The sequence below is a fragment of the Ochotona curzoniae genome, unplaced genomic scaffold, assembly GCF_017591425.1.
Source record: "Ochotona curzoniae isolate NIBS_2020 unplaced genomic scaffold, NIBS_Ocur_1.0 scaffold_3890, whole genome shotgun sequence".
Lineage (NCBI taxonomy): Eukaryota > Metazoa > Chordata > Mammalia > Lagomorpha > Ochotonidae > Ochotona > Ochotona curzoniae.
In genome coordinates this window covers 10,264,534-10,289,760 of record NW_024467115.1, presented here as the reverse complement: position 1 = coordinate 10,289,760, position 25,227 = coordinate 10,264,534, and the positions used below count along the sequence as shown (strand labels likewise).

At 43.9% G+C, this 25,227-nt stretch overlaps 1 protein-coding gene across 8 annotated transcripts in view; it reads left to right on the top strand.

Moving 5' to 3' along the window:
- Positions 1 to 6,385: 6,385 nt before the first annotated feature.
- PTPRK (protein tyrosine phosphatase receptor type K) overlaps positions 6,386 to 25,227 on the top strand; it is a 521,455-nt gene continuing 502,613 nt past the window's right edge. For 5 of the 8 annotated variants that reach the window (XM_040965637.1, XM_040965635.1, XM_040965634.1 and 2 more), the window contains exon 1: positions 6,603 to 6,727. In XM_040965637.1, the coding sequence (XP_040821571.1) occupies positions 6,628 to 6,727 (100 nt within the window). In that variant the 5' untranslated portion in view covers positions 6,603 to 6,627. Of the gene's footprint in view, positions 6,728 to 25,227 lie in introns of all 8 variants that reach the window. The other 3 variants (XM_040965639.1, XM_040965638.1, XM_040965636.1) reach the window with 2 other exon arrangements.

Here is a 25,227-nt window from a genome sequence, read left to right as displayed (position 1 = left end):
TTCTCACTTTCTCTTGTTTTTTTTTTTGGTCAATCGGGCCAGTGGAGTGTCTATTTTGTTTATTTTCTCAAAAAAACAACTTTTTGATTTGTTGATTTTATGTATAGTTTTTTTGATTTCTATTTGGTTTATCTCCTCCCTTGTTTTGATGATTTCTTGTTTCCTATTGTGCGTGGGACTCTTCTGCTGCTGTTTTTCCAGATCCTGGAGGTGTGAGGTTAGTTCCTGTATTTGGCGTCTTTCTTGGGCCTTGACATGCGCTCCAATTGCGATGAATCTACCTCGTAGCACTGCTTTGGCAGTGTCCCACAAGTTTTGGAATGTTGTATCAGAGTTTTCATTGGTTTCCATAAATTTTTTGATCTCATCTTTAATTTCTTCTCTGACCCATTGTTCGTTTAATAGCATATTGTTCAATTTCTAAGAGTGCCTATACTTCCTGGGGAGTTTTGAGTTGTTGATTTCCAGTTTCATCCCATGGTGGTCTGAGAGGGTACATGGTATGATACTAATGTTTTGGAAGTTGTTTAGATTCGCTTTATGTCCTATCATGAGGTCGATTCTGGAGAAGGTGCCATGCACCGCTGAGAAGAATGTATAGTCTGTGGCCTTAGGATAAAAAGTTCTATATATGTCTACTAAGTCCAGTTGTTCTATTGTTTGTGTGAGCTCTGTTGTTTCTTTGTTGAGTTTTTGTTTCGTAGACCGGTCCATTGTTGTTAGAGGCGTGTTGAGATCGCCTACAAGAATTGTGCGGGTATCTATGTCTTCCCTTAAGTTTGTAAGTAATTGCTTTACGTAACTAGGTGCATTAAGATTCGGTGCATAAACATTAATGATGGTGATTGCTTCTTGATGGATCATTCCTTTCACCAGTATAAAATGGCCTTCCCTGTCTCTTTTGATGTTAGTTAGAATGAAATCTATCTCGTCTGAAATTAGGATAGCTACCCCAGCTTTTTTTTCTCGTCTATTGGCGTGAAATATCTTTTTCCATCCCTTCACTTTCAGTTTCTTTGCATCCTTTCTGGTTAGATGCGTTTCTTGTAGGCAACAGATGGTTGGGTCTTGTTTGATGATCCATTCTATTAATCTCTGTCTTTTGATTGGTGAATTTAGACCATTTGTGTTGAGAGTTAAAATTGAGAGGTTGCAATTTTGCCCTGCCATGTGATTGTGTTGTGTGTGTGTTGTTGTCTATGTAATTGTCTTGTTTGTGCGGGCATTAGTTTGGAGACCTTCTTATTTGCCAACTTTGTTTGTGATTTGCCTCCTTTTTTTCCGGGACTAGCGCATTTCTAAGGAGACTTTGCAGAGCTGGTTTTGTGTAGACATATTCTTCTAGTTTTTCTTTGCTATTGAAGTATCTGATTTCGTTCTCATATACAAATGAGATCTTTGCTGGGTAGATTATTCTTGGTTGACAGTTGTTTTGTTTCAGGACTTGGAAGATCTTTGTCCATTCTCTCCTTGCTTGTAGGGTCTCTTCGGAGAAATCAGCAGTGATTCTGATGGGTTTTCCCCTGTATGTGATCTTTTCTCTACTTCGTACTTGTCTCAGGATTCCTTCTTTGTCTTCATTGGAGTAGAACTTGAGCACCGTGTGTCTGGGTGAAGATCTCTTTGGATCATGTCTGTTGGGAGTTCTCTGTCCATCCTGTATGCGGGGTGGATTCGTGTTCCAAGTGTTTTGGAAGTTTTCCTGTATAATTTCGTCAAGCACTGCTTGCATCCCTGATTCTCTTTCTACCCCCTCGGGGAGGCCGATGATCCGAATATTCAATTTTCTAAGGTAATCCTTCATCTCTTGCATCATTTTATTAGTTTTGCTGAGGCTTGTCTCCAGCTGTTTAATTCGCTGGGCACCTTCATTTTGTGTGTCTTCTGTTTCAGAGATCCTTTCCTCTGCCGCATTTATTCTGTTGATGAGGCTTTGAATTTTATGATCTTGGGTATCCAGTTTGGTTTTGATTTGTTGTATTTCGGTGATTATGCGGTTCTGGAGGTCTTCCAGCTTCGTGTCCACGTCTCTGATAAATTTTAGCATTATTTTCATCAATTCCTTTGCTGGTAACTCTTCCATGTCTTCATCTCGCATCGCCGATATTGATAATGGCTTTTGGCCCTTGTTTGGTGGGGTGCTGGCTCTTTCATCTGGAGCACAACTCTTTCTGGTGGTTTTTCCCATTGCGTTGGTGTATTCTGGTGGGGCAAATGGACCCGTGTGTTGAGGGGCCGTCAGGTGCTTTCCTGTAGAGATTGGAGCCTGCAGGCGTGGTGTTGCCGGGCGTGGTAATTTTCAAGGCACCGTTGGTGCGTTCTCAGGGCCCGGGGCTGTAGAGCACCACCTTGGGGGCCCAGTGGATTCCAGGCACACTCTGGGCACCTCTTCTACAGGTGTGACACCCCAGGGCGTGGAGGGATGGAGGCGCTCTCTGGGTGTGCCCCCTGCACGGGAATCCACAGGGCGTAGAAGGTTTTATGTGCTTTCTCCCTGCGTTCTCCGTGTCAGGGACTGCAGGGTTTTTCAGAGCCCACCTGGTGCGTCTCCCACACACGGGACTGTGGGTGAGGCACTTTCTAGGCGTGGCTCTTGTGCAGTGATTCCACCACTCGTGGTGTGTGGGTGTTCAGAGCCCCTGCTCCCGTGTGGCTCCCCCACACAGGCCCTTAGCGGAGGAGTGACCCAGGCGCCCTGTTATAATGACTTCACGGCGGCAGGTTCGCACCATATCAGTGTGGTGCAGGAGTTTTCAGAGCTCTCCTGGTGGGTCGCCCACGCTCAGAACTGCGGGGTGGGAGGCGAGGAGTGAGCAGTTCACACTATGGGAGTGGTACCTGCGTGTCAGGGACACACAGCGCTACACTTCCCAGTGCTCAGAGCCCTCCTGACACCTGCGCTGCGGAGGCGGCTGCTGCAGGCGGGGCCGCCCAGCCCGCCCGGCACAGCGTTCAGAGTCCTCCTGGTGTTGTCGCCCACCCACTGGGTAGGGTGTGGGGGATTCCAGACCCTCGCCGGCAGCCTCTGCGCACTGAGATGCACTGGCCCCCTCAGCGCAGGAATATCTGAGGCGCTTTCCCGGGGCCTTCTCAGCCATGAATACCACTGTGCGCCGTTCCCAAGGCACAGACCTGACAGTTTCAGGTTGCTTGCCCTGTGTTCTCAGAGGCTGGAACCTCTGCAGGGGGTGAGGAATGCGGAGGCTGTTATGTTAACCCCTAGCTCACCAAACGTCCGGCTGCTGCAGTCTGCCTCTGCTGCTGTTGAAGACCTCCGCCGGCGACGATCCCTCCCGATTTCCCTGTCTCCGAGCTGGCCGCGTCTCCCGTCAGGCCGTTTTCAAAAGTGACTCAGCAGGTCTGGAGTGGGATGTCGGCTTCTCTACCTTTGCCCTGCTCCGTTCTTGTTGTTCTTCCGAGTTGTGTGGATCTTTTTGGCTCCACACTGTCCCAGGGAGCTTCACGCACCTCTCCCTGCGGTTCCCTGCTGTTCCTCTTTGCTGCTTCTGTAGCGTTCTATCCCTCTCTCACTGGACGCTCCCTCACAGCCTTCCTCCTACGTCGGCCATCTTAAAACCCATTCATTCTTTCAAACAAAGTCCTAATATGGTTCTAAAAGTTGTCAACATTTAGCTATGTAGAAGGTATATTCAACTCTACTCAAATTATTTTAATTCATACTGGCTGATGGCATTAGCTACAGTCTGATAAGAAATGTATTGTGGGCTAAGGAGTTGATTAGCACTCAATAAGCTGAGCACCTACAGGATATGGGTTTGGGGCAAGTAGCACCTGGTCTAATCAGACTCATTAGCATCCTATTCTGTTAAAGGGCTTGGGGAAAGAATATATAAGGCATAATAAAGGGAGGCTTCAGAGAGACTTCCACTATCACTGGTCTCCTGTCGGTGTTACTGGCTCTGCTAGCCGGAGCAAATGGCACCCAATGTGGGGCATGGCATGAAGGACATCTGAGGGACGCCTGAACCTACAAAGGTAAGTTTAGAATTTAGGAATTTTGCAGGGGCATAATTGATTTCATCGCTAGACCGTCTCCCTGTGCTAGGGCACAAGGGACAATCTAAGGGACCCCTGGAAATCTGGAGGGGCATAATTAATTTCATCCCCATACCTTCTCCCTGTCCAGTGGCACGAGTGACAATCTGAGGGACCCCGGACATCTGGAGGCAAGTTTAGGATTTAACTCTAGAGGGGCATAATTAATCTGAGGGACCCCAGAAATCTAGAGGCAAGTTTAAATATTTTGCAGGGGCGTAATAATGGGAGGCTTCAGAGACACTTCCACCATCACTGGTCTCCTGTCAGTGCCTCATCCCTCAGACCCTCCTGGTGTCCATGTTACTGGCTCTGCTGGCCAGAGCAGAAATGGGCCTATATGTTGTTTGATTGCATTTCTTTGGTCTCTGATGGGAAAATGTCTTGGCTGGTTTGCTATATCATTTTAACAAACTTCCTTCTGCTTTTGTTTCCTTTTCTTCTGTCTTGTGCCACTGGACAAATCACAAAATCCATACTATTGTTTCTTCATATGTTATATGTGAATAATAATTGCACAACATCATGGGATACTTGCTTAAACTCATAAGGCATTTTGTATCTCCATGTATCCACGCAACATTGTATGCATTGGGATAGTATGTAATGCATTCATTGGAAGTCCTCTCAAAACATTGCTTCTATTTACAGTACTTAAAGTGAAGCATATTCTTCTATTAGTTGTCCCAAAAGGCAAGAATTGTGTTCACTTTTCCTCTCAGTACTATGAATCGATCTATGTGTTAAGACAAACAAATCATGAACTCCCTTCATCTTTATCACAAGACTGGAGCAACCTATGGATTGGAATGTAGTTGGTGAGGTTTTGTTTGTTTTTACTGGGCCAAATTGCTGGTAAGTTTAAGGAAGTTCAGATGCGTCCTTCAGTATTTTGTTACCTGGTATCCAGGAATATTCCTTTATCAAAGCAATAGGACTGGTGATGGTATGCTAATTTGTGGATTAATGATTTAATAAAAAAATCTACATTGCCCCCTAAGGATGAACTCCAGTATGTTGAATTGAGCTGACAAGTGTTGAATGAATGAGCAAACTCTGAGACTCTAAATTCTGTTCAAACTATTATTCTTGACTACATATATGTATATATATAGTATACGCTTTGTGTATTTTCCCTTATTCTCCAAGTTCTGCCATGAATCTGGTCATTGAGAGCATACATTCTAGCAAAGGGAGCTGGTGCTTGGTAAGCTATGTGACTATTATGTTTAAGTGAATTGCACATTGTCTTGATTTGCAAAGGCTAAAGAGAAGATGCTTGAGCAACTGACAGCTGTCAATCAACAGACTACTGTATCCATGACATGATTCTGAATATAAACCATGCTTATATTTCACTGAGAGCACTTGGTTATAATGTTATGGGAAAATGAATAAAATAAGCCATTTATAGCCCTATCCTGGAAGCCAGTAAGGCTGGCATATGGTGAACCCACTTCAAGCTGCTTCCGAAGGAGCAAACTGCAACGCACTCCAATGTCACAGATAGCATCGTGTGGCTCCGGATGAGTCATTCGCTGCTGTTTTCAATGTTGGCTAAAATCCTTTTGTTAAACACTGATATCTTAACTAATTGGCAGATAAGAAAACCAAAACCATAAACCCGCCTCTACTCCAGCTGAGGCCATTCCTAGGTGAGGGAAGGATCAGCAAGAGGCCAGAAGGTTTCAGAACAACAAAGTCAGCGAAGCGGAGCATCCATTCAAACTATTCGCCGAATGACAAATAAACCAGACCAGAGACTCGCCAGCTGTCCACACTGGAAAGTTACCGAACGTTTATTCGGGTTCAAGTTTTATTTATGCCATGCAGACGGAACAATGCATTTCCTACGGGGTTGAGATGATTTCTGATTACGTGAACAAGGAACTGAGTATTTCTCTCGGCAGAGTACTTCCTTGGAGCGCTTCTACACTCCCCTATCTTCCCACCAGCCGCTCCTGGGACCCGCACCTGGGGAATCCAGCCGTCCGTCGCCCGTCCTCGGGGGCGGTGGCTGTGCTCGCTTTGCGCTCGCCTGCCTACACAGGTCCGGCTTCCCTGCTTGCTTACCACACTCGTCTTTCAAACTCCGACTTCTGGCACAGGGCAGCTTTCCCGCTCGCGATCCGCCAGCAGGCGCAGGCGGCGGGGTCCGCGCGCGAACAAAGGCGGCGCGGGGCGCGGGGCGCGCGGCCGGGGCTGGCGCGCGTCTCTCTCCGGCTCGAGGCGGCGGCGCGGGGCCCGCATTCCTCAGAAGCTCCCGGAGCCCGCCGGCCGACGTCACCCCGGCTCCGCCCCCGGCCCTCCCCGAGCAAAGTAACTCTTGACTAGCAGGAGCAGCCTCGGCGGAGCATGGAGAGCAGGCGCCGTGGCCGGCGGGCCACTCTTTCGCCTCCGAGGTAGTTTGGCGACCGCGCAGCAGGGAGAAAGTGCGGGCGGGCGGCGGTGGGTTCCCGCCCTCAGCCCGGGAGCCGCCCGGCGTGTACCTCAGGCGCGGGGGTTTCGCCGCGATTCCTCCCCTCCCCGCAGCGCTTTGCAAAGCTGCTTGAAACTTCTCCCAAACTCGACATGGAAACAGCGGCGGCGGCGGCGCTGCCCGCGTTCCTGGCGCTCTGGTTCCTCTCGGCTTGGCTTTTCCTGGGGTCTGCCCAAGGCCAGTTCTCCGCAGGTGAGTGACCGGAGGAGGATGAGGCGTTGCGGAGCCCCGGCGGGTGCACCCCAGCCCAAGGCTCACCAGGACTGAAGCTCGGTCCTCGCTCGGCTTTGGAGCTCGGGTCTGGAGGCAACTTTGGCGGCCCCGGGACGGTGGAGTGGGAGGGAGGACTCTGGTTCGAGGGCGGGATGTCCCTGGAGTTTGGGCCAGGTGGGACGTGGGGCAGCGGACCAGGCGCCACTTGGCGCAGGTAACTTTGATCTTTGCCACCCATTGTTCCTCCTTGCTGCGCGCTGGGGGCGCAGGCTGCTTAGAGACTAGGCTTCTTGTGGGGGCAGCTGGTGAATTCGGCTTCCTAAACAGCCTGTCCCGCTTCGGTAGGGGAGATAAAGAAAAAGTAGCTGGGACCCTGAACGCAGCTACTCCGTCGCTCGCGGCTCGGGCTGGTTGCTTTCTGTCCCTGGAGTGCTCAGGAGAATTCCCCGGGAAGCCATTGTCGGCAGCGTGGACACGGGAAACGGCTGCCCTGGGCGCGCTTTGCCAGGTGCTTTTTGTCCCGGGAATAACCGCCCTGGACTATCTTCCAACTCCTTCCTTCCCTGTCCCTCCCCGAGTCCTCCTTTTCCTCTACCAGCTCCGAATCTCTGCTGGGCTCGCTCCTTGAGCTGGGTCGCCGCTTGGAGTCTCTTCCTAGTGTTCTGGCAGGGCGGTGCGCGGTATTTTGAAATGCGATCCTAAGGATCCGGCGCTCAGCACTCCTGGGCAGCCAGGTCTGGACGCCCGCCGGGTCGGGGAAGCCCGACCCCGCGCCAAGGGAGCCCGTTTGTCTGGCAGAACCGCCACGAAGCTGGCCAGCACCTCCCAGAGCCTGCCTGGGTCACCGGGGCTGTGGACGGCTGCTACCCGCCAGAACTCCCGGACAGGTCTGGGGAACGGTGCCTCAGGTGGTGTCCTTGGAGTTCCCTGTCCAGCCACTTGGAGAAGTCGGTGAACCCTGGCTCTCCCCGCACAATCCTCGGTGCCGTTCCCTTCCAGTTTCGAGTTTCTTCCCGGAGATTGGTTGACTCTAGCGTTTTCTTCTTCTGGGGCCTCTGAAGTTTGGCCAGGTGGACGCTGGCGAGGGGGGTGCCCCCGGGACGCTCGTCTGCCTCCTGCCTGTCCTGAAAAGTTTTCTGGCCACCACACCCAGTTTGGCGAGGCTAGGGAGCCATTGTGGCTGGCGGGCCAGATGAAGAGGCAGAGGTGGCCTGGAGGGTAATCCAGAAGGCAGGAAAAGCGACATCCGTGCTCCTGGGTGAGGCCTCGGAACGTGGAGAAAATAACTTTGGACTTGACAGTTTCCCCATGATGTTGTGGCTACTCTGTTTCCCTGGAAGTAAACTCACATTGTTTTCCGGAGTAATCTTTTATTTGTCTTCCATCACGCCTCTCCCCCTCCGCCGCACCCCCCACCCCACACACCCCGGGATAACTATAAAAGGACCTAGACAACAGATTCAGGTGGCAGCTTGTGTTGTACACCCAGGCAGATGTGACAGCACACACGGAAGAGCCATGTGTATAGGTGATATATGCAGAGGGCCGCCACTCTTTGCAATGAATGAGCCCATGGCTTAATTTAATTCTCTCTGGAGTGAACGTTGCTGCGTGCCTCTGTGACATACAAAGCCCGCTAGGATTGGAAGCGTGCTTGATGTAGCTCATTATATGCGAGCGGGTTGGAGTGAGTATTGATTTCTGCAGTGTTTCTCACTGCACGGAGAGCCCACGCTCGAAAAGGCATGTAGTTGGTTAATTGAAAGTTTCAACTCCGCCAGTGCGTGATTCAATTTACATGCAACCTAAAGCTGCAGCAATTAATGCCTGTGTCGTTGGTGAATGTATTTTGGTCGTGAAGAAACTTTCCTTTTTCTGAAACGTTTTTTACCCTTGGATGAATAAGTGAATATTAAGTTTCCTCCAGCACAATGTTACAGATGCGCTTGGCTGATACCTGGAGTCTAGATGTCTTGAATGAACAATTGTGTCTTAGACTTCCACTTCTAAATAGTTTAAATCAACATGCCCAGCCTTTCTGTTGTGACAAAGTAAAAAAATTAGACTCTGTGGGATATCTGAAGAAGAGAATGTGCAGTTCTATTACATATGCATGTTGTATTTCGAGATTTCTGTCGTTTACGATTCGTGGCTATGCCCCAGCTTGATGGCCTTTTGCTTCAAGATTGTAGAGTCAGATTGTGGATCTGCCTTAATTCATAAATTACGTTTATAACTATGTTTTTAGCTGTCATTAATTATTTTACAGTCTAATGTTTATTCAGTTACAGGTTTGTTGCAAAGACTTTGGAGATAGGTGATACAGTCCTGTTGTTTTCTGGTTTAAATCAACTGCTGTTATTTGTTTTCAAGTAAGCTTTAAAAGTCTAAGACATGTTCACTTTCAGAATCTTAAAATAGCAGCTCCTGTTACATATGTGTTTTACATCACATTAGGTCCAGTTCAGCACTTTTGGATATGAACAAGTGGTTCCTAATGAAATGATTTTCAGAAGTGATTTTGAAAAACTGCCAGTTGCTGGACACTTAGGTGTCATCTACTTAGTCTGCTTTTTAAAAAAACCACCAATCTAAGAATTTTCATTCTTATGCCTTTTCCCCCCTGAGTTTTGGGAGTCAGATTGTAAAACTGCTGCATGGCATACCTCTTTTAAACCAAAATTTACTGAAAACATCACGCCTATATTCTTAACCTGGCCCTTCAGTGGTGAATCTGGTGTGTGTGTGTGTGTGTGTGTGTGTGTGTGTGTGTGTGTGTGTGTTATGTCAGGAGAAACTGCATCAAAGGTGTACATCCTGGCACTGAATTTAATTCTCTGGATTACACAGCTGCCATTTCCGCTATCATAAGGTAAGAAAGTTTTCGGGAGTGGAGCCATGATGAGTGGCAGAAACCCATTGGCGATGAGGTGCCTCAACTTTCCCATCTGTAAAATGGAGATAGCAATTCCTGACCTACATTTCCCCATGGTTTTTATGAGGACTCAGTGCAGTGATTCATGTGTACTAGCCCTGTGGATTGTAAAGATGATGCAGCTCTCAGGGGTGTCATCATCTCAGATGATGTGTGGCCCAGCTGCCTTCCCCCCAGGTCCACTCTGTACTGCCCCTGAAGTCTATTGCCACTGAGTACAGGCCGTACAAGGTTTGTGAGTATGAAGGTGGGTGTGTTTCACACTGGCTGTCGTTCATTTTAATCAACGTTAAACATAAATGTCCTGGATTAGCCAGACCATAACCTTATCAATGTAACAAGAGAAGTCATACTTCAAAAATTTTGTTTTTGCCTGCTGCGTGTAAATCCTTACTTGAGTTCAACCTGTGGACTGACTTGCTGTTAGCGTTCCTGGTAAGTTAATTGCGGAAAAGCTATATCTTTGGTCATTTTGTTTAGCTGTTTGTTCAACTGTTGATTCAGCCCTTTCATCTCCATGCAGAGAACAATATATAGCTTTTAGATGCAGTCTTATCCATGACCTAGAGAGGGACTATTGTCTCTCTGGTGTGGTGTGAGCCTGGAAATGCTGCTTTGGACTCTGCCTTGGATGTACTCCCTGACACGTCGAAGTGTTGATCCCTAAGGACCTTGCAGCCTGACCAAGCGCTGCCACTTTTCCTGCATCCCACTCTTTGTTGTCTGTCTGTGTTTGGAAATAACTTGACTTCTATGGATTACCTGCTAGGAGGTACCTTTGTGCTCGGCTTTTTTAGTTTTCTGTGTTTATTGGCCAGGATCCTTTGGTAAGATTATTAAAAATGCTTTCTGTTCATTAGAAATGGCATGTGACGGGCCATTTCTAGGATGGGCTTTTCCCTCACGTGTCCCCTTAAATCTGGCTATTGGTGTTTCTGGATTGTAAGGGGTAGGTGACTTTGTGTCTGGCCTGGCCAGACGGGAAGAGGCTAGTGTGGATGCTATTTGGGCCCTGGCGTGTATGCTGCTGACAGCTCTTCTCTGTGTTCATGAATATGAATTTGAAAAACAAATCAAACCCTCTGCCACACTGCCCCTCTCCCACATGCCCTCCCACTTGTCTGGTAGCACCAACAGAACTCCAAGGACCCAGACACAAAATCACAGCCTTTTTGTTTTTCACAGATCTCTTTTGATGTGTTCTTAAAAAACTGAAAATATGACTCATGTACTACTCCAAGTCCTTGCCAGTTGTCTCACCAAACCTTATATTTCTGGCAAGGATAGTGAAATATATGCTGTAACCTTTGAAAGAATGTTTAATTCACGTGCTTTGATTCTACATGGAGGCAGTGTTGATCCATTCAAGGTGGTGTGTGGTGTTCAGGACAGGGTAAGCTGTGCTCACTGTGGTTCTGTATTGTTCCTTTTTTCCCTCTTTGCTCTTTATGGAGCCTGCAGGAAGAACAGTGGAAAACAGCAGGAAACATCAAGAGCATTTGCAGAGTGTTCTTAGAGACAAGAGAAGAAATATAAGGATTCTGTGTATAAATGTGTGTGTGTATTTGATCTTTTAATTGTCAAAAGAGGCAAAATGTCCCAGTTTTGGGCTGTTCTTTTGGAATCAGACTTTGCCTTTGTCCAAATACATTCATTTCATATTCTGTCGATGCAAACATTTTCCTCTTGTGTTTGCCTCTCAGACTTTACCTTTGATCATATGTTTCTGGTCGGTGTTCCTTTCTCAAATGGTGTTTCTCTTTTCCTAAAAAGGTTGTAATTGCTTTTGAACATGTCTTGTTTTTTTCATCCAAACTCATGCTGTTTGTCATGGTTGCTGAAAAATAGTACAAGACATATCAATCCACGATTGTGTTTTAAAGTGGTATTTGATTGTAAAGTAAGTGAATAATACATCAATCAACCTAATTTTTATTTCAGTTGAAGCCAGAAGCAAACTTGCTTATCTGTGGGATAATCTTTTAAGGTTGTAGAATTTGTTGTACTTATTTGTCTCTGAATAAGTTAGTGACTTAAAGCCACTTATTTGTAAAATAGAGATAGAAGATGGTGCTTGATTTTTTTTGGGGGGGGAATATGAGGTAAATTATATGAAACTATGCCTTAGGAAACTTTAAAAAATAGCGTGCTACAATGTTTGTTATCAGGGATCTAAGAGGTTTAAGAGGTTTTCTAAGTTTCAGGAAAATTCAGTTGAGACTTGTTTATTTTCCTGTTGAGAAAATTATTGAGAGAATTCTTGTGATTTGTAGCTAATATTTCAGTAATAAAAATGGGATTCACGAACTTTACATCATCATGTGAGGCTTTTCCGAATGGTGAGATTCTGGGAAAATGTTCGGCTGGGGATGCGTTGATCACATTGATCCTACTATGGATTAAGGCCATTTCCCACTGCGCTTGGTTGGAGTGCTGGGCACTGCGCTGTGTGTATGTGCCCAATCCCTAGCACTCTCGAGTGGCTTATTTTGCCACTTACAGTTGTTTTAAGAGCACATTAACTGGTCCTAAATGAAATACTCTGTTTCCACTTGGTATGATTGTAGAATTGTGTTAATAAAAATGATGAATGGTACCGGCTATAAGCTTCTACAAGTGACTTGCTAGGATGTTTTAATAAGAGGAATTCAGAAACAAAGCCAAACAAAATAGTTTGAGCTTATTTGCACTTATTTTCTTGAGAATTCTGAGAGCTAGATGGATATGTATTTGTGAATGTATGTGTGAATATATTCTTGCAGTTTCATACTGTAACAATGTTAGTACTTCATCCTAAGACTCAGGTTAGATGGAAAGCGAATGCTATCTGGAGATGTGATAAAAACTCTGTTGTTGGGGCTGGTACCATGGCTTGATAGCCTAATCCTCAGCCTGCAAGTGCTGGCATCCCAAATGCTTGCTGGTTCATATCCTAGCTGCTCCTCTTCCCATGCATCTTCCTGTTAATGGACTGGGAAAAGCAATGGAAGACAGCTCAAAGCTTTGGGACCTTGCACCTCGTGGAAGACATCCCTGCATGGGAAACATGGGCAGGCTCCTTGCTTTGGATCAGCTCAGCTCAGCTATAGGTGTTGTGGCTCTAGGAGGAATGGACTAACCAGTGGAAGATCTTTCTCTCTGTCTCTCCTTCTCTCTGTATATCTGTCTATCCAATAAATATAAATAAAAAAAAGAAAACTCCATTGTATTTTTGGACAAAGTATTGAAAATAGATCACTAATATCCCTATTTCATAGATGGGGCAATGGAGATGGAACATGAATGACGTATGTTGTCTATATCATACTCGTAAACTTCGCCTTGATTTTAACACAGAAGTAATAAATCTCCCCCTAGATTGGTATCTATTTATAGCAGCCCTTCCCAATGCAGTCTGTTCCCGACCCAGCTGTGTGGAGTTTGACTCTCCGGACTCTGTCCAAGACAGCAGCTGATCAGTGACAGAAATTCCCCTCATCTTTGTAGCGTGGTGGGGTGACCTAGCAGCTGCATGATGGAAGACTGATCGCAGTTAGCTGATGTGATGTGCCTTAGACCACTCAGCAAATTCCTGATGGAGAAGGAGGCCACTTGGGACTCTCACACCGCAGGGATGATGGCTGCAAATCTTCTGCGTCCTTGGCTTCTTCCACTTTGTGGTACTGTGGAATTCTGTCCCTTGAATTGTGACCTTTGGGCCAGCAGCTTCCACCTCACCTGGGAACCTGTGAGGGTCTGTTGTCAGACTCCACTCTGAACGTGCATTTTAATGAAAACCTTATGTAACTTCCTTGAATGTATCATCTTCAGAAACACCACTTTATGTCAAGGACAGCTGAGTTTTCAAAGACTGCTAAATGCACTTTGCTATAGAAATATGAGACTGTTGTGAAGGATTAAGTATGACATGAGACAAATATCTGAGGATTTATACTTGTCAGTTTTTACTTTGACATATCAAAACAACAGTATCCTATAGGTTTTTAAAAGGTGACACTCAGGGGACTGATTTTCTGTGGGCTAGTGGGAAAAGCTGTAGCCTGCAATGCTGGTATACCACATGGGAGCCACTTCATGTTCTAATTGTCGTACTTCTGATCCAACTCCATGTTTACAGCCTAGGAAAAGCAATGGAAGATGTCCTAAGTGGTTTGTCCCCTGCCAACCATGTGGGAGACAGAGCTCTTGGCTCCTGCGCTCCTGCCTCAGCCAGGGCCAGCTCTGGTAGCTGCAGCTATTCGGGTAGTGAACCAGTGGATGGAAGCTCTGTCTCTCTGTCTCTTGCTTTCTTCCTTTAACTCTGAAGTTCAAGATTAATGTATACATCTTCAAAAAAAAAAAAAAGAGGAACACTCAAATGATTTAAAAGTATTGTCATTTTGCAGATTTTATTGTTTGTTTTAAAGATCTTTCGTCTGCTGATTCACTCCCCAACTGGCCGCAGGGGCCACAGCTGAGCTGACCTGAAGCCAAGAGCCAGAAGCTTCTAGGTCTCTCATGTGAATGCAGGGACTCAAGGACCTGGTCCATGCTCTGCTGCTTTCCCAGGGCATCAGCAGGATTGGAAGTGAGGCAGAGGCAGCTAGGATGAACTGGTGCCCATGTGGAATGCTGGTGCTTGCAGGTGGAAGATCAGTTTGTTGAGCCACTGTGCTGCTCCGGAAGTATCATTTTATAGGAAAATAATTAAGGGTATATAGTTTGATTGTGAATATCTAGTGTAAGAATTTTTAAAAGTAAATGTCGTATTTAGGCCCACTGTGATGGCGTAGTGGCTGAAGTCCTAGAATTGTGTGCTCCTGGATCCCCTATGGATGCCATTTAATATCCTGGATGCTCCACTTCCCACCCAGCTCCCTGCCTGTGGCCTGGGAAAGCAGTGGAGGATGGCCCAAAGCCTTGGGACCCTGCATCTGTGTGGGAGACCCGGAAGAGGCTCCTGCTCCTGGCTTTGGATTGGCTCAGCTCCAGCTGTTGCGGCCACTTGGGGAATGGAACAGCAGATAGAAAATTTTTCTCTTTGTCTCTCCTTCTCTCTGTAAATTGGGCTTTCCAATAAAGATAAATAAATCTTTTTTTTAAAAAAAGAAAATGCACTATTTGTACTATGATTTGATAGATGCGAAGTTTTTTTTTTTCTACTTAACGTGTTTTGTATTGGTACAGAAAACATTATTTCCTCTAACATTCCTGGGTAGCAGTCTCTATAGTACTTTTGTTCATAGAACTCCTTTTTCCCCCTGAAGTATAATTTAAAATCTTTCTAATAAGTTCATTTTTTAGGATGTCAGATTTAGTGAATGGGAGTTTGCAGGTGGAATCCATTAAGTACCAATAGTATTCTTTTACTGTCTTTTGTGTTCGTATTTAAGAACAGATATTCTTTTCAATTTTCTCAGGAGAAAAATTATGATGTAATAGACAGTGTACACTATTCATGTCAAAACACAATTTTACTTGCATTTTAATGCTTGCTTTCACATTCTTTTCGAAAACGAATTTCCCCAGAAGACCTAATTGCCTTCTTATTAATGAGCCTGTAAGCGTTTTTGTTATCCATTTGCTATTCTAAATGTGTCTACTTTTGCTAGCTGTTTCAACAGTGAAGTCTCTGATTAGATCACAACTGGTACATTTGTTTTTGCCATTCGCTAGTGATTCAGAAAATGCTGGCATAATGGCATGGTTATCGGAGAGACTAATGAAAAACAAGAAGTATAAATTAATGTTAAGCCTTAATAGTTGGTCATATTGTGGTATCAGCAGCTGGAGTTTGAGAATAATAAACAGCAGTGGCATTCTCTGCGTTTTAGCTACAGTGAATGCAAGGCTGCTTAGCCTATGTTGTTTGAAATACAAAAGACAATATATTTGTGTGGCGAACAGCTAAATTGCCATCAGTGTGTTTCCATGTCAGTAAATCAGAGAGTGGTTCTTGAACACAGTGGTTGAATGGATGAGTCGCTGTTGGAGGAGATCCTGCGATGGTTAGCTCAGAAAGGGACCTACCTGCTCTTGAAGAGCTGTGAAGTTGCAATGTTGTGTCTCATGACTTTTCCTAATTTTCCTCCAGATTTTACAGCCTTGCTTTGATTGTCTTCACTTCTTTATTCTTGCAGCAATCAGCTATTTCTTTTATTCTCTCCCATGTCGGAGAGGAGAGTCGTCCCCCCCACCGCGCCCCATGCAAATAGTGCTATGAACCACCAAAGGAGCTGACATTGATTGAGAACTTTTGACCTGCCAGGCCATAGGATCCATGTTTAATGTAATTTCTAATCCTTCAAAGTAGGAATCATCTTCACATTACAGAGTGGGGCCTAGAGAAGTTGAGTATGAACTTGGCTCAAGCTGAGTTTGTGACAAACTAGGTGAGCCAGGATTTGTTCATAATGTATATACATCAGTGAAATGATTAGATATGTAGGGGGAGACAGTGTCTTTGCTGAGAATTTAGCGCAGATGAGTGACAACAGAAGAGGAATTTAACATCACGTGAAGCTGACAGATGGGAAGGAGCCTGATTTAGAAGTACACATTCTTGTCATGGGGAGTGATCTCTCTCTGCCTGCTCCATTTAGCTCCTGGTAAGGCTGGGCATGCTTAGATTCCATGTGGAGGCAAAATGACAGTTCCCACCTCACAGGATGCAAATCCACCATTGAAATGTGAATTGCCTGAAGAGTCCAGAGGCTCATGTGCTGGGAGCCAGTGGATCATGTGCACGGTCCCTGAAGCTATGCCTGTCTGGCAGGGAGATGATGTGGATTGGTGTTGTCCGGTATTCAGAGCTCAGCCCCAGATCCCTGCCCTCGCCCTGCTTGCCTGCACTGATTAGGAAAGCTGAGGATTCCCAGACAGGCAATTGTTGATGCACACAGAGATGGGTTTTAGACATACAACCAAACTGCAGTGTAGTTGCTGGAGTTGTAGTTGAAAAAGATTGGCACAGCAATATAAAAAATGAGGGAATGCATTCTGTGTTTGTAATCTTTCTTCAGAGGAGAACAGGAAGTCGTGGGAAAATGAGAGTTGGATCAGATGATGTTCTATTCTGGACCACTGGGCTGTGACACCAGGAAAGCTTGTTGTGGCCTGGACCTTCATCTAAGGGAAGAAAGGGAGAAGAGAGGACAGAGACAACGTGTGTCTGGTGAATTTGTGTGCATTACAAATCCAGTAGATGTTTATTTTTTTGTCTACTGTTTAAGCTTTGCAGTAAAGCAGGCATTTTATTATTTTCATTATTTTATTTGCTTCAGTAATGACTAAGCCTAACATTAAATTAATGACCCCCTCATTTTCTGTCATTTGACATGAGTTATACAGCTTGGCAGAACTTGAACTCAAAATCCAGGTTTTAATTTATACTCAAGTGTTGTTACTACATATGTGATATTTTGCTTATTAGGAATTTAAATAGATAATTATTACTTAAGATCTTCTGTAATCATTTTGTTTTGCATTCTGAATTTCTAAAATATTGTTTCCAAATAGGAACCTGACTTGAATCCTGGTTTGATTAGCTCATTAATAGAAATACTACGTGGCTATAATATGTTTGTGAATGAAAGAGATTATATTAGACAACTTTGTTTTTAAGGTATTTTATAAAATTTGTTTATGCTTGTTTGTGCATGTACTGGTATTCCTGTTGGTGCCTCTTTTTTTTTTTTTTGACTATAGAAGGCAAAGGGTAAATTAGTTGAAAGAGAAAACCTATTAACTCTAGTTTTGAAAACTAAGTTTGAAAAATGCAACAGTTCAATGTGAATTTGATTATAACTCTGGTCACCTAATTTCTGCTGCATTTGCTTTATGTGCATCTGAGCATGTTGGGATTTTGTTGTAAGATATATTCTTGGGATTCTAAGTAGCGAGTAATACGCAGACAAGTAACAATTGTTTTTCCAGCTACTTTTTTCTTGTAAAGGGAAATTTACACAGCCTGTCTTGGATAGGTGTTGGTGCTAGTGCCCTGAGACTGGGTTTGCCTGGTGACCATGGCTGTGACTTTTAGGCCATGGAGCATCCTCAGGCATCTCTGTGGTCCACACTGGCCCTTTTGTGGCCACAACAGCTAGCTGGCATGTGGGGGTGAGGACAGTGGTGACAGAGGAAGGCTTACTGACTTCATGATGCTTCCCTCTGTCACTGGAGTATTGTTTTCACAGATGTTTGTGTATTTTCTTAAAGAACTTAGTAAATTAGCATTTCTTCCCTGTGCGCACCTAGCTTTCTTCCCCTGTTTCATAAGTATCAGCTGTGAGTCTTGAATGATGTAGTTGCTCATAATTTCCCTTAGTAATTTGGCTAGGTTGGAATAGATTGCCATGCAGTGTTCGTTATTATTGCTTTTTTGTAAAAACACACATCTAAGTACTCTGGAAAAATATATCAGGTGTGGGCCAGTGCAGTAGTCTAGTGGTTGAAATTCTCACCTTGAATGCACTGGGATCCCATATGGGTCCTGATTTGTATCCTGGCTGTTCCACTTTCCTTGCAGCTCCCTGTTTGTGGCCTGGGAAAGCAATGGAGGATGGCCCAAAGCCCGTGAGGGAGACCTGGAATAAACTTCTGGTTCCTGGCCCTGGATTGTTTAGCTCCAGCCAATGCAGCCATTTGGGGAGTGAACCAATGGATGGAAGATCTTTCTGTCTCTCCTCTTTCTGTAGATCTGACTTTCCAATAAAAATAAGTACATCTTTAAAAAAAATAAAGTGCAAGGGATGGCCGCCACTTACTTCGGAGAGGAACTGATGCTTTGTGGTATGTGTTAGGGGTGTTTGAGTGTGTTAGGACTGTTCTTGCTATAGGATGGGATGTAGGCATCCCAAGCAGTATCTTCACTGCCACATCAGATGCCTGGCCTGTGTTTCCTTTTTCTTTTTGGATATTTTCATGGAGAGGTAGAACATGCTCTTGCCATCTCAGTTGGTTTGGTTCATTTCTCAGAGTATACTTACGATAACTTTTATATCTCTATTTTTTATTCCACAGCTCTTTGTGCCCTGTATGGCAGGACTGTGTCAGGCCTGCGGATAACAGCAGACAAGGCAGACCTTGCCACTGTGTTTCCCAAGCATGCATGTTTTATGAGCTAAGGAGTGGTAACATCTGCACAGTTCCACAGTCAGTGATTCCCAGGTGAATGCTGGGGCTGTCTTGTAACTGACCATACCCTTGTGGCTTGGCATGTCTCCAAGCTTAATCTGTTTCTCTTTGTTTCCTGGTCTACCTTGCCTAGGATATTTCTAGCCCATCGGCAGGCTTTCCATGGCCTTAAGGCTACATTAAGAAAAAAAAAAGTACTGGAAAAGAATTAAGCACAAATTGCCACAATGATAGTAAAATTCCACCAAGTGGAATTTCTCAAAATTGTGTAATCCAAAGTGTAAACAAAGCTGAACTGGCAGAGAGAAAAGAGCACACGCTGATTTCTGCTTTACATTACCAACAATACAGGTGAGCGTTCAGCACCTGTACATTGATGGAGTCCCTGGTTGTTAGGCTGCAGATTCTTATTTGCTGTGACCTACAGCTGCTCTTACACTGCCTTGGTGCCTGGACTTTGATCAACTTTCCCTCTGCCGCCGTTGCTGTGAAACCCATTGTCCTGAGCAGAGGACATTCCCTAGGGAAGGAAACCAGAGGCCAGCAGAGAGGCCATTCTAGCAACAGAACAAATTTACTGTGTGGTGCTTTGGTCAATCATTATGAAGGGGAAAACACAAAACTGCTTTTCTTTTTGTTTGAAAAGGAGAGGGAGAAATTGAGACAGAGAGAGGCAATCAGACAAAGAGAATTCTCTTTCCACCCTTGTCTTACTCTCCCCCAAACCCACAGTCGCCTCAGGTGGGTTCAGAACTAGATCTGGATCTCCAATATGAATAGCATAGACCCATGTATCTGTATTACTATCCACTGCCTCCCAGGGTGTGCATTTGCAGAGGTTAACTGGAGTGGGATGCAAAGCCAAAATTTGAACAGGCACTCTTAGGCTGTGGGCCAAGCACCTGCTCTGATATTATTGACTTTTAAACCTTGGCATCGTTGTACCAGGAAATGGAGGTTTCTAACTTCTATCTTGAAGAAGGTCCATGTGACCTTCAGGATGGAAAGAAGTCATTTTGAGGATGTGCACCGTGTTTTTTTGTTTTGTTAGAAAAGTATAAATTGCCAGCTTATTCCTAAGTCTCGGAACTAGAGGTGTATTTTAACCCAGCCTCTGTTATTTTGTGCCAAGCATGCATCCTCAATGCTGCTGTCTACTCGGAATGTATAGAGAGCAAAGTTTAAGAGCACAAATGTTGGTGCCTAGTTGCCTGAGTATGACTACAGGTCCCATCCTTTCCTTTCCACATTTTCTTTCAATTTCCACATCTGAAAAATGAAATATTGGAAGTGTCTTGTCCAGATACTTGTTTTGAGGAATATTGAGTTAAATTGGTTTTAAAAGAGTGTCTGGCACACTCATAGCGTTCATTGACTTCAGTTATTATTACTGTTATCAGCATTATAACTGGGCTAAATTAATCAATGTTTGCAAAGTATGCAGTCCCATGCTGTTATCTTTTAGATTGTTCTAAGTGCATTGTCTTTTACTTTAAAGTAATACCAGCTGAGAGAAGATAATAGGATGCCTAAAATAAATCAGCTCAGTATGCTGATGAACAAAGACCACAGGCAGCACCACAAATATAATTCAATGTTTATGAAAACAAGAGGCAAATTTACACTGATTCCTAAGAATCAGAATCTCAGGTTGAATGACAACAAAGTGGTAAAAATGGTGGCTAGAGAAGCTTAAATGCCTGTGAGAGAAGTATTGAGTTTTAGGCAAAAGAATACCCCCAATGTCTTTGGAAAATGCACTTAAAAATTTCTGAGGTTGGGTGATGTGGGAAGTGTTTGAAATATAGGAAACTACTTAGCCATGAGAGATTTAACCTCAAATAAAATTTGCAGTCTAAATTGGGGATGAGATTAGTGTGGAAATCGACAAAGGTGAGGAGTAAATTCTCTGTCACTTCAAGAAGTACCCATCCCAGTAAAATAAATGTATTTAGGAGCCCCAGTCAGATGTAGAATTGAAAGAACTACAATTCAGCAAAATAAAAAAATATCAGAGATATCCTTAACTCCCCCAAAGCACTGTTTCGTCTAAGGCTATGAATGGCAAAGGGGCATCACTATTGCATTAGACATGTCTGCTGGTCATATGCAGTTAGGATACTCGTTGCCTGTGGATTCTGGGGAGCAGTTTTGATTCCTTTAGTTTCAAATCTGTTAGAAACCCACAAGACTTTTCCAATCCATTGTCTACTGTGTAAAATTAGCCTGGCACATGATGGAGACATTTGGCTAAATGTTTGACAAAGATTAGCTCACTTACAGAGTTGTACTTTGACCCGTCAGTGCACAGAAAAGCCTGTGTGAGCGTCCGCATGGATTTTATGTTCGACTCAATCCTCAGATTTCTTGAACTGTAGCAGCTTTGTATGATATCTTTTCTAGTTTTCATTGAAAAAACATTGCCTTCTCCTTATGCTTTATTTATCAGATCTCTAGATGTTTGAATTTTTGTTAAGTTTCTTTCCATAGAATCTTTCTGCTGCAAACTTGAATCACACAGAAATGTGATATTTAATTGATCATAACACTGTAGCTTGTGTCCTGACTGCTAACAAGAGGGTCTTTGTGACTTTGGTGGCAGCAGGTGCTTTGATAAACCCCTGTGAGGTTAAGTAGTAAGCTTCCTAAGATGTCATTCTGGGACAATGTCTGACCAGCTTCATAGTCTTAGTCAAATGAGCATTTATAGAGCCACAACACTTCTGTGACATTCTAGACTTAGATTTAAAGGTGTTCCAGAAAAGATGCGCACCTGTTTGTGCTGGGCTCCAGAACCATCACTAACTTAACTGCAGTGGGCTGCACCTTCTCGTTTGCCATAATACATAAAGTATATGGAGCCAGAAAATGCGTGACCTATACACGGAATGGAAATATCATATAGTAGACAGTATAGATACGTATAATAATATACATTAGAAATTTTACCCGATTTGACTCAGACTCTGACCTCTAAACTGTCTGTACTAGGGAACTGGAAAAACCCGCAACGAGGGAAGGTGAGTGCAGAGCCAGAAGATCCCAGATGCTGTGATTGCTTGTTGTTTAGGCAGAATCTCTTCGAATATGCAAGGCGATTGCAGCTGTTGCAGTCTTTCCTGCTGATTCTTTACCAGGAAGCCTGGGGTATCCTTTTAGTTTCAGTGCAGAAAATGAGGAAGGTAGTCTTTTGACTTTCCCAGTTTCACAAAGTAGCCATTTGAGAATGTTCCTGGTCTGTACCACTTTGTTCACGGTTTTCAGTCCACACATCATTGGGAGTAAGTGTGTCGTCTGCACTATCACTCAGTCAGTATTATTCCACAAGCTTTCCTGGCTGCCAACACCGTTTATAAAAAGCGTGCAATTTTGTTAATAGTGCTCTTATTGCTTTCAAATATAGTCAGTAAAGGGCAGGTGAGAGAGAAAAGTGGGATGTTGTATTCACATCTTCCTTCTCAGAGGCTCATGCCTTGAAAGCAGCAAGAGTTTTCCCTTTAGGTAGAGATTCTTATTGTTGCTGTCACCCCAAGTATTGCTGTTGGAGTAGCAGCTCTCTCTAGCCAAAGTGTTTTTGTGAGCAATGACATAAAGAATATATCTTTTCTGTACATTGTGACAATGGACTTGAACTTATGACAGCCTGCCAAGATAATATCCTTCAGCGCTTGTGGATGCTTGTGATGCCCATCTACATTATTAGCACTTTTCTTGTTGGCAACACCTTGTTGGGACAGGAATCATTGATTTTTGCATTCACCTGATTGATTAGGATGCCTGTTAAGAGTTAGAGGCTGGTGAGCTTGTGGCCTCTTCCTTCAACAGAATGTGCCTGGCAGTGCTTGCTGCCTTTCTATCACCTCTATTTGGTTAAGTTCGACAAATATTAAGTGCATGTCTGTTTTGTGCTGGGCAGAGAGCTGAAAGATGAAAACATTAACTGAGTTCCTGCACTTAAGGTCCTTACAGTTACTTAGAACATCGAGCAATCTAAAAACGTTATTCAGAGTGGGAGGTAGAATAGTCATGCCATCAGCACATGGAGAGAAGATGGTTGCCAGCTTCTGGTGTGGTTAGTTGGGCTTTTCTGGTTTGGAAGCTCACTGACCAGTGAAATTTCTGAGAATGGACACATGAAGCGTGTGTTAAAACAAGAAAGAGATGTTGAGGTTGGTAGGTATCCAGCACTCTGCTCTACAACACACACACCCACACCCACACCCACACCCACACACACACCCACACACACACACACACACACACACACACACACACACACCCTTCTTCCCCCCAAATAAAGCAACTTTTAGGCTTTAGCATTTGCTAATATCCATAGTGTCAACATGACAGAGATGTGAGGGATTCAACAATTTAGGCTTTTTTTAAGGTGAGGACAATCCTAAGTGGACAGAAGTTAGTGTTAGAAAGGCTGGCTCAGTTGCATCTGTTGGCAGCGGTTTGGCTGGCAACACCATGAGAGCCAGCTAAAGCTGGAAAACCTTGACATTAGAAGGCTATTGGAACATCCACTGTGGAGTTTAATTTCTGGAAAATTCCTGAGAAGAGTGACTTCATGCTCAATTCAGAGTTCCCCAGTGCACAGATGACTGTCACCTCGTGTGTAGACTTGGCTGTTCAGGTGTTGCTTGAGGGCTGTGAATTTAGAGCTCTGGTAAGCCAGTATTGAAGGTAAGTCTTCCAATGCCTCTGAATTATGAATGTGTTTCACATTAGGAATCATCTTTTCAGCAGTATGACATAGCAGGCTAGGGGATTCCAGCAAATATAGCTTAAAAATTATCGCATAATCCTTATACTAACATGTATCTTGTGGCCCTTGAGATTACTTGGTATTTAAGTAGTTTAGAAATGCTGGAATAAATGTTAGTAAAAGTGAATGGATTTTTATCTACTTCTACTGCATTGTCATTTTGATAGGGTTTTTTTGGGTTGTAAGATTTTAGTATCTACAAAACCTGTATTCCATTTTTAAAGAAATGTATAAATACATGTACTTGAAAGCACAGAGAGAGAGAATGGGATCTCCTGTCCTCTCGTACATTCCCCAAATGCCCTTGATGCCTGAGCCAGGGCCCCCATTTAGGGGTCTAGGGTAGGTTCAGGAACCCAGCATCCCCACTGTCTCCCAGGGTCTGAGTTAGCAGGATGCTGAGCGCGGAGGTGGAGGTGCATGTTTAAGAAGATACTGACTGAGACATCTTCCAGAATACTAGCTACTAGGCTGAACACCTGCCACATTTTAAAAAGAAAATGTAATTATTTACTGTATTTTTTTCTTATCTGAGCAGTGGAGAAATTGCATTCTATAATATGAAACTTTTTTTTAATAATATTGTATTTCTAATTTAACTTTTTGTTTAATGATCTTTTGTTATCGTTTACCCTCAGTTATCAGTTACTTTGAATTGTTTTAACTGCTTAGCTAATAAAGTTACTCTTGATTCTTGTACTTGATTTTAGAAATTCTCTCATTTAACTTTTTCTGATCCTGCAGACAAAGGTGGAATGTTGTTTTATCTCATGCTATTATAGTTTTTTCCCCCTGTAAAACAGTATTATTCTATGTCCTCTGAAAAGTATGCTGTAGGGTAAGTGCAAAGCTAAATTGAAATGGCTGTGTGCTGTGTGTCTGTTGCACTCTACCCGCAAAGAAGCTAGTGTCTGAAACTCAGATATGTATTATAAGATGTTTCTTGAAACTGGCAGATTGTGAATGTGTTTTGCTTTGGTGAGAAAAGCTTTTGTATCTGTGTATGTTGAATGTAGTAGTACAGAGGGTACCTAACTTGATGTTAGTTGAATTTTGTAATGGTGTGGAAGTGAAAGACATTCAGTAGGAACTTTGCAGTTGGAATTTAGATCATGTCCTGGGCTGGTGATCTGCGGTGCAGTCTTGTGCTGTTTCCGTGCTGGGCTGTGGCTGTGAGTCAGCCATCCAGTCATGAGTGTAAACAATTGATACTCCTCGTTGTACTGAAGGGCTGAGCTGTGATGTTTTATAAGTGAAATGCCTTAAATATGTTTTTTGTTTTATGATATTTTCATGTTATCTTAGCCAAAAGGCCAAGAAGTGATGTTTTATGATATTTTCAATTTACAGTGATTTTTACTGGGGTGTAATTACATTGTAAGTCAAGTAGCATTTGTATGTGACAAAGTGTTAGCACTCCCCAAGGGATTTATTTCTATAAAATGCACTACTGTGATTTCGCATTGTATATCTCCTATAAAATATTTTATCATATCTGAGTATAAATCTGTTTTCCTCACATATACGAGTATTAACACTTTCCAGAATTTATAAACTTCACAGTTTTGAACTAGATTCTGTAACAAAACACTAAACAAAATATATATTTTTAACCCCATGCAATTGGTGATCTCTGCCCTTGAGGAAACCACATGAGAA